The 9,878-nt window shown below is 39.9% G+C and overlaps 1 protein-coding gene across 1 annotated transcript; it reads left to right on the forward strand.

The window, feature by feature from the left end:
- The first annotated feature begins 163 nt into the window (after nt 1-163).
- On the forward strand, nt 164-8,788 carry LOC134637604 (C-type lectin domain family 4 member E-like). Its single transcript, XM_063488059.1, has 6 exons — nt 164-608; nt 2,380-2,490; nt 5,279-5,413; nt 5,516-5,667; nt 6,937-7,058; nt 7,332-8,788. The coding sequence occupies exons 1-6, from the start codon at nt 518-520 to the stop codon at nt 7,492-7,494; spliced, it is 774 nt and encodes a 257-aa protein (XP_063344129.1). The 5' UTR covers nt 164-517; the 3' UTR covers nt 7,495-8,788.
- Nucleotides 8,789-9,878: the final 1,090 nt, after the last annotated feature.

Here is a 9,878-nt window from a genome sequence, read left to right on the forward strand (position 1 = left end):
ATTAATGTCAGGAGGAGTGCAAGTACACACTGTATTTTTTCAGATCCTGTTAAAGAACACGTTCCCCCGTTCTGACTCATCCGTAACAAATTTCCAGAATCGGTGGCTCACTCCAAACAGAGCTGAGGAAACTTCTGGGATTGCGCAAGATGGGGCTTGATGACAAGATGCCCCACCAATGAGCAGCACACGATGCCAAAAATGTGAGGAAAGAGCCTCCCTGTTTGGCTTAACAAATCCTCCTTTTTTAAGAAACAGATGACACAGAAAAGCTTGAGTTATCTCGTGGAGGGCACAGAGTAGTGTTGTGTAGTTCTCTGAGCAAATATATTTAACTCTGCAACGTTCTTTGATTCAGGGGAACGTGCCTCAATAATTCAACCAGCAGGGACAAATTTAATTTTAAGGAGAAATATTGTTTCTCCAGACAAGAGATACCAAAACCTTTAGGGACCTGAAGAGGTAGAATATAAAGAAGGACAAAGTGGGGAAGAGGGTTGAGAAGGAAACTACAGACATGGAGCAGAGAGAAAACTACAGCAGCCTGCACGAGTTCACAGAGGAGCCCAGACCGGGAGCGAACAGGCTCATCACACAACACAGCGACGGTAATTTGTGTGAACAAACAGATGCGTGAGAGCCAGAGGTGGACTTGAGTACATTTACTTAATTGCTAAACTCAGTTATGATTTACATGGTACTAGACTACTATTTTGTACCCATGTTTATACTGGATGCAGAATAAAATATGGATACAAAGTACTTACCTGTATTTTACTTGACTTTATTAATGCTACTTTTTTATATATTATAGCAGAGTTTTTGTAACAAATGCATTCATATAAGTTATTACAGCTGCTGTGTGGTAAAGTTATTGTGTAGCTAGTGTTACCTGATTTTAGATTTTGCCGTTTTAACCTCCTGAGGCCCGAGCTATTTGTGATCTTATTTGTGATTAGCTGCTCCTGATAGTCTAGTCTAATAGTTAAGCTTTCCCTCAGATTAAAAAGTTGTTGCTTTGCTACAAAGTTTTTTATACCTTATTATTTAAAATAGTATGTTCTCACACAGGGATAGTGGGTTTATTTTGCAGCATAACACAATAAATTTAACATTGCTTAAAGCATGAAAAAACTCTTGAGCAGATTGAAATTTAAGGTGGAGAACAGCCAAAAATGTAATGTCCCCACATGAGGACGGAGCTATCTCAGGAGGTTAAGACTATTTAAACAAGTAGCCTTTGAACTGTAGTGGAGTAGAGATGTAGTAGTACAAAAAATAAAATATTAAGAAACACAGTTGGAATCAGTTTCTTTAGGCTAGCTTACTTTCACAGCTATCATGAGCAGAAGTCCATGTGATGTTGGAAAGAACTTGAACTATCTTTAATTTAGTGCTGTGCTTGAGCAGTTTTAACATAAGTAAATTTTACTTGAATGCTCGTGTCTATGCTTTCCTGGCAGCCCAGGGACTCCGGTTAGCACTGTTGCTTCAAACAGCAGGATCCAGGGTTCAAAGCTAGGTGCTGCCTTTCTGTGTGGATTGTGCATCTTCAGCTCATGTTGCTAGGTTATTCCTCCTTATCTTAGCTCAAATTACTCTCATCAAATTCATTTAAACTTTTATTTCCTGCTTAAATGATTTTTTTAAGAACTCTTTATATTAAACAGAGTTGGTCTACAATCCTACTTCGCAGATGAAGAGTTTTACAAACAGATCATCTCATAAAGGAAGTGGCTGCAGATTATGCTTTAAGTCCAACTGTCTTATAGAATCACAGCCAAAAAATGTTGGCAGTGGCACAAATTTCTTGTTGCATACAAGCTGCTGCTTCAGCTTTATTTAAACTGTTTTTTGCGTGTGTTTTTATGATCTAGTGAAGAAACAATCAAACACATTTCATACATTTCATGGGGAATGTTGATCTGTCTTCTTTGTATCTTCTGCAGTGTGTTTGATATCAGCTGCCAGGACAAATCCAGAAGCTCTTTGTAATTAACATATTTGCTTCTGATCATAATAATACAGGAATGCTGAGAGCCACCGCCGTAAAAACTGGGGCGTCAAAGCACCCTGCCAAAAATTGTGGCCATGACTGTAATCTCTAAGGATGAAATTGATGCACAACTGCTACATGTTACTTGAGTGAAGTATCTGAAACTCTGTATTTTAGTGTTTGTGTACATATGTGACAACATGAGGCGGAGAGTATCCACTGACTTGCTATCTTTGGGGATTTGAAAATATAATGAAGCTAAACTCTGGTCAAACGGTTCTGCCCCACAATTTCCTTTAAAGTCTGCTCTCGCTGTTACACCAGAGGAATTAAAGTGGTGAATTGACAGCTTGCATGCTGTGGACTGTTTTGTGTCTAATCAGGCTCCCAGGGACTGAAGCAAGGCGTTGAGTGTTTGAGGAGTAAGACTTCTCTCCTGATACTTATTGGCTTTTTGGCCTCCATCTGTGGCAACATCGTACTCGCTGTGCTCTGTAAGTATAAATACTGTCTCAGAACCTCATGCCCCCTCCTGCTGTACTTTGGGTCCAGTGCAAAAGACTGGTACTTAAAATAAAAAGCTTAGTAACAAAAAGTCCATATTTATCAGTTTTACTTCATAAAGAGTGTAGGAAAGAGGAAAAAAAATCAATATTTGCTGCAAGCAACTACCATCAGTTCCCCTGCATATGTACACAGCTTTAAAGTATTTAGGATGTATATGTTGGAGCTCTTCCCTCAGTTGATCAGTGGATTTATTTTCAGTATCTTCTGTCTCTTCATGAAATCCCAGACTGACTCCACCATGTTGGGATCAGGCCTCTTTAGGGGCAAAACTCATTGCTCTTGTTGTCATTAAAGATAGTCATTTATGACTCTGGCTCTATGTTTGGAGTCATTTTTGTGCTGCAGTCTGAATTTAGTACCAACCTGATGTCTCCCTCGGGTATTGGTTGATAGAAAATGACCCCCAAAAAACATCTGAAGTGCCTAAAACTTTTGCACTGTGCTCTACATCTGCCTGTCTGTGTCTGTGTCTTTGGGTCTCTATCCCACGCTGATTATTCTCTCTTTATTTCAGCTCAGTGTGCTTTTGGACACCTAGAATTGGCAATAAAAAAGATAAAGCACTCTCTCCAGTCCAGTGAGGGTCATGTAATAGAAAAAGCACAAAAGTCCATAATTGTGAAATATTTCTCCTGCAGGGCCAAGAGTCTCTGGCAGCTCAGCCTGATAATGTGCTTGTGAGGACACTCTCTCATTTAAAACAAACACCACTGGGGCCGTACGTGCTTGATCTATTGCCACGCGCGCGCACACACACTCGTTCAGACGCACACTCGCAAGCTATCGAGTACAATTTTCAGATCTGAAAATGATGACTGGCATGTCTTGCAGCAAGAGGAGGAAATAAAAAGAAATACTTCCTATGACAACGGGATCTCTAACATATTTTAAGACTTTCGAAAGAGAGAGTGCTTTAATTCCACTTTATGACTCTGTAGAGCAAGTCTGCCTAAGTAAAACAAATTAAATGTAATGTAATGGTATATAATGGTATATACAGTAGCTGCAGATTAAATCACAGCTGCCGTATGAAAAGTTAACACATTTCATTTCACAAACATCTGCAGCATATGCATTTGTAGAAAAGTTTTTTGTGACATCATGCAAGCCACATTTTACCTCACAGCAGCACCTGCACCTGTGTTTTGAGAGGGCTTTCCAGCAAAGGATTACGTGTCATTAGTGTTAAAGGTCCAACTCATTTTTCTAGCACATATTATCTCTGATGTGATTTACTAACCACAGTTCAGCTTACAGTAAATCAAGGTAAACATGCTGAAAATAACTTTGAATTAGTTCAGCTGTTGCAAGCACCTTGGCTTTCACTTCCTTAACACATGACCAGTTGCGACACTTCTTAAAGGTAATATGTTGATTGGGCCTGAAGGATGTCACCACTTCTTATGGTACTACTTAATGACTGTGAAGTAACTATAGTAACCATTATCTCTATTTATGTCATTAGATGAATATATTTTTTAAACGTTTCAGTACTCAAATGGGAAGTGGCAACATAAAAGAGAGCAGACACACAAATGGAAAAATATGTGGCAATGAAACCAGATTGCAAATGATAATTTCTTCTGGCCGCAAGGGATCTCATGTAAACACAATTATTCCAGCCAGGGCAGCAATGAAACCGTACAGAGTCACAGACTGTAAAGAGAAGGCTTATATGCTTCAAGAGGGAGCGGTTTATTGGCAAATGAGAAACCACAACAGTATAAAAACTGCATTTGTTTATATTCAGTCTTATGCGGGTCCAACTCGAGAAATACTGGATGGATTTATCTGGTGATCGACCCCGAGATATTGGCTGTGTTGATTGAAATGTCTTCACTGTCTCATATAATTTTGCACATGCATCCGTGTTCTTTTCATCAATATCATCACTGAGTCAACAATTAGATTTTCCTCATAATGTTCCTATCAACCTGCTAATTTCCAAACATTAGTGTGCGAGCACTCTGATAGCTGTTAGCAAAGCATGCCAGCGGATGCTCCACCAAACGATCACATTTGTTGTGGATTGCTTTGCTGGTGGGTCCATCGCTTTTTTCCAGACTGATCTTACCAAGTATCACATGAATTGCCATAAAATTTGGTACATACACTCATCACACTGCTGGTTTAGACACCCTTTTGTCTTCACGGCTGCCCTAATTCTGGATATGCTGGAAACATTCATCAGAGATTTTGGCCAATGTTGACGTGATAGCATCACATCAACAGTGATGTGCAACATCTCAACAGTGCTCTGTGTGGAGCACTACAGAGGCCATTTGAGTCCAGGAAAATCATTGTTATGTTTAAGAAACCAGCTTGTGATGATTTGTGCTTTGTGACATGGCGCTGCTGAAAGCGGGATAAGGCGCCATGACCTTTTGACTTAACAACCAAAGTCAAAAGGTCATTGAAATTCAAAGTCACTTAAATCATGCATATATTTCTTCCCCATTCTGATTTTCAGTTTAAACTTCAGCAAGTTTTCTTGACCATGTCACATTGCCTAAATGCAGTGAGTGAGTTGCTGCTACATGATTGGCTGATTCGATGTTTAAATTAGCAATTAGCTGAATTAGCTAAACCTATTGTGGCCAGTGAGCGTAAATTCCTGTTCTTCTTTGGTGAGGACTTTTTTCATTCCATGTAATAACTGGATCGATCTATCTATCTATCTATCTATCTATCTATCTATCTATCTATCTCTCTCAGTGATTAGTAGGCCGGTGCTGCCGGCCCCACTGGAGTCTTCCTCCTCTTCAGCTCTGGGTTTGAAATCGATGCAGAGGCGTTACATCCAGCTGTGTGAAGACTACACCGCCCTGGGACAGGACTGTTCAAAGACAGGTGGCAGGAAGTCGTTCAAACAAATGAACACAGTCTTCATTTCCTGCTGTCTTTGATTTCTCTTTCCCCTCATCCCTTTATCTTGCTCTTTCTCATTAACAGTTAAGCAGTGCAGGGAGTGTCCTGAAGGTTGGCTTCACATCGGGAATCAGTGTTACTATTTCAGCAATGACAGGCTGGACTGGGTGAAGAGCAGAGACAGCTGTGAAGAAATGGGCAGCCATCTCACCATACTGCACACCATAGAACAGCATGTATGCAAGTTAATGTGTTTTGTGTGCGTGTGCTTGTGTGTGTGAGTGTGTTGAACCCTGCTGACCAGCACAGGTGTTGCTCATTCCCCCTAATTGTGTGGGTTACTGCATGCTGTTGGCGAAGGAGTGGATGTGGGTGGAAGGAGCGATGACACTCATATATCTTTGCGAGGCAAGGTTATTTTATCTGCTGAAGTTAAGAGGACCACTGGATTTTTCAGTGATAACATTAATGATGCCTTCCTTCTATTCAAGTGTCACAGTTAACATGGTCAGTGTGGCAGTGAGCTGAGTCATGCACAATACCAGGATGCTGCAATAGGAGCGAAAAAATAAAACTCAGCCAACATTCAACATAATTTGATAAAAAAACAGTAACGAAGCTACAAGCAGATAATGCAGTCAATTGTTTAAACTCCACAGTGTAAGTAATATTTACTTAGTGTGTGATTTCATGTGATCACCATCTTGGTCTTTTGGAACCAGATAAGACCACATTAGCCAACTAGCTGAGTGACTGAGTTACAAAAAAAGAAAAGAAGAGAGAAAAATCTCCTCTTGTCCAGTTATTATGAAAGGGGAATTGGTTAAATAGGCCAAAAACCTTTTTATATCAGGTTTTTAAAATGCTCATTTCATTGCTGATGTTCACTATTTGACTTTTTTAGGGCGTCAGCCTCAAGTGGCGACTGGCTGAGTGGAACCCCAGAGGTTAACACCTAGTTACAATGCTAATTTAAGAAAATAAACATACACAGGTGATCCGAATAGACCATGTTCGACTATCGTTTTGGCTTTGTTGCACCACATCACAGTGTAAACTGAGTTAATTTGTCAAGAAAGACTCTGGGACATGTCACAAAAAGGAAAGGCATGGGTGTAAATAATAAGATTTATGATGGCTAAAGTCCATTTATCACCTTCAGGTTCCATTTCCTGGCATTCTTGCATCATGACTAATGGTTTGCCGGACACAACAGAGACACTGTTAGTCTTATATGCTGTTAGATTTGCTGTTGTGCTTCTAGAAAAATGTCTAAGGAGCTATGTGGGTTTGGTTTACTGCATTAACTGGAGATCATTCCCCAATAGTGCAATATTAAGAGAATGTATTTTGAGCTTTCGACCTTGCGGGTGTACGTTTTGCAACATAAATTTTACATCAACAGTTTTCAAGGAACACAGGTTCTAAGTTAAGGTTAAGGTTGAGTTAAGGTTTTAGGTGTAAGAAAGGACTCTGAGTTATGTATGTGTGTTCATTTTCTCCAGGATGCTCTGGCAAAGGAAGCTAAGAGAATTGGTGGATTTTATTACCACTACTGGATCGGCCTGTCTGACATAGAGACTGAAGGAGAGTGGAGATGGGTGGACAACACGACACTCGAACACAAGTAACAAAATTTAATGCATGCATTTATTTTCTTTTTTAAACTTTTATTTTCAATTATGACACCAATCAATCTGTCCAGGAACAACCTATATAAATTCAAATGGCAAACTCTGCCCACACTTATATCAAAGCCTCAGGTATATCAAACATTTCATCATCAATAAATCAGGTTGCTGGCCAAGGTGAACTTGTTTTTATCATTTGTCAGACATGTTTATTTGTTATTTATAGCTCACCAATCTATCACACTTTCTGCTCTCTCCCTCTGTCACAGATACTGGGATCAAGTGAGCTCAGAGCCAGATAACCACCACTCAGGAGGGGAACACGGAGAGGACTGTGCCACCTTAGACAGCCACTCCAAGACATGGTTTGATGTTCCTTGTGATCACATTTATAAACGAATCTGCCAGATGGATGCCATTCAGCTCAACTGAATCCCTACACCACTAAAAATGATGCAGACCTGCGAAGGCTGGATATGCAAGACGAGAAAATGAATGAGGACATGTTTGGGATTACAGAAAATAGATGTCGGCACTAAAATAAGCACAGTTTTGCTTTTTTGTTTTGGGTTGTTTTTTGTAAGCTCACAGTTGCTGAAAAGCTGCACATTATGTTGAGAAAGCTTGTTGGAGATTAAGCTGTTCACTGAAAGAGATCCTTTGCTTAGTAGTGCACTGATTTTACACAAGGACGTGAATATTTTTTAAAAAATGTGAGACCATGACATCAGGTGGCAATTTTTGACTTTACAATGAACTCGTGTAGTTTCAGAGTTGCACGGTCTGCTGGGAAATGAGCATGAATGTTGTCACTGTGTCACATTTTTTTAATCTGTCTGCTGTTGAGGGCTGCAAAATGCTTTAGAAATAGCACAGTAGGGTTTGTTGGGTGCCAAGCAGCGGATGTCCTATTTTGACCTTATCTTAGAAATCCACCTTACCTTATCACACAAAACCCATGACAGCCCGTAAAACCCTGTGTAAAAAAAAAAAAAAGTTATGAAGGTGATTTGATTCTTTTAATCGAGTTTTGTGCATACACAGAAGTTGCGTTTTTTTAAAACTGAGGATTTCAATTGAATTTCAGTCGAAAATGGCTGCAAAACAGGAAATGAGATAATATCTCGGCAATGCTTTGATGTGTAAACGTGGTCAAGTGTTTCGACTTACATCTGAAACATCTGGTGGATATGGTGTGTGTGTGTGTGTGTGTGTGTACGGGTTTCTACTATCCTGGTGGGGACCACAACCTGACATTTACTATCCTGGTGGGGACTTTCTGCACCGTGGGGACCCAAGTCCAGGTCCCCACGGGGTTGAAAGCAATTTTCACACTCAAAATGTGGTTTTAGTGTCAGGGTTACAATTAGGTTATGGTTAGGTTTAGGGTAAGGGTCAGGGTTAGGCATTCATTTTTGATGGTTAGGGTTAGGGTAAGCGGCTAGGGAAAGCATTATGTCAATGGGATGTCCCCACGAGGATAGCAAACCCGCACGTGTGTGTGTGTGTGTGTGTGTGTGTGTGTGTGTGTGTGTGTGTGTGTGTGTGTGTGTGTGTGTGTGTGTGTGTGTGTTGCTCTGCTGAACTGGCCCTTCATATCTACTTTCAGCTACAGTATAGTTTCTTAGTATTTTCCCTTTATGATGAACCATGTTGCTGGTCTGGAGTATTCTATATTTTTATGTATGTACACTTGTAAATCAATAAACTATATTTTATCATCTACCTTTTTGCTTTCTGTCTATTCCATGCTGCTTACAGGCAAATGAACAAATAAAAAAGATATAACAGTTTACCAACCTTTTTTTTATTGTTTAAAGCTAAATTACTGACCTCTTGTTAAATGTTGATGCCCTCGTGTAGATATGAGTTCGCGGATCTCTTACAGACTTTACATTCTTTTTTTTATTTTTGATACATTTTTTGACTATTATACAAGAATTAGAGTTTTATGATTTGCAAGAATGTCATATACAAGCCCCCTAGCAGAGCACCTTTTAATAAACAGACATAACTTTTAAATAGATACAAGCCCTAACAACATATACTGGAAAACTGGTGCAATTTAAAAAGGCACGAGTACTTAATGTCTTGATGCATGCTCAATGATCCAGGTAAGTAAATCCTAAATGGTGGATTCTGTTCATCTGGACGTAGCGTTTTCAATTGGAGAAACGTTTCGCCATGTTACGTCCAGATGAACAGAATCAACCTTTTGGGGCCACGAGTACTTACATACAGTTATATCTACTGATCAGTTATGTAATTTAAAAGCATGTGGTGAAGGGTATGGGGAACACTATGTTGTTTCCAATGATTATGGACAGGTTCACAGGTGAGGTCAGGCAGTCTCTATGGAGGATGCTCCTTGCAGACGACATTGTGACTTGTACTTAGAGTAGGTAGGAGGTAAAGGAGAGCCTGAAGTGATGGAGGCATAGTCTGAAGACAAGAGGAATGTAAGTCAGCAGAAGCAAGACAGAATACGTGTGTGTGAGGGATCATAAAAGGAGTAGAGATAGTAAAGATTTAAATACCTGTGGCCAACCATTCAAAGCAACAGAGGGTATGTAAGAGAGCTGAGATGGTTTGGTTTATTTGCAGAGGAGGGCGTGTGGATATATCACTGAGAAAATGTTGAATATCAAGCATCCAGGCAGGAGGATTCAGAATCAGAATACTTTATTAATTCCTAAGGAAATATGTTAAAGGAAAGAACCAAACCACAGCGTAGGTTCAGATGTTGTTTAAGGAGGACATGCAGAGGATTGGTGTAACATAGGAGGATGCTAGGAGCTAGCAGATGATCCACTGTA

Source organism: Pelmatolapia mariae, linkage group LG10_11, assembly GCF_036321145.2.
Source record: "Pelmatolapia mariae isolate MD_Pm_ZW linkage group LG10_11, Pm_UMD_F_2, whole genome shotgun sequence".
Classification (NCBI taxonomy): domain Eukaryota; kingdom Metazoa; phylum Chordata; class Actinopteri; order Cichliformes; family Cichlidae; genus Pelmatolapia; species Pelmatolapia mariae.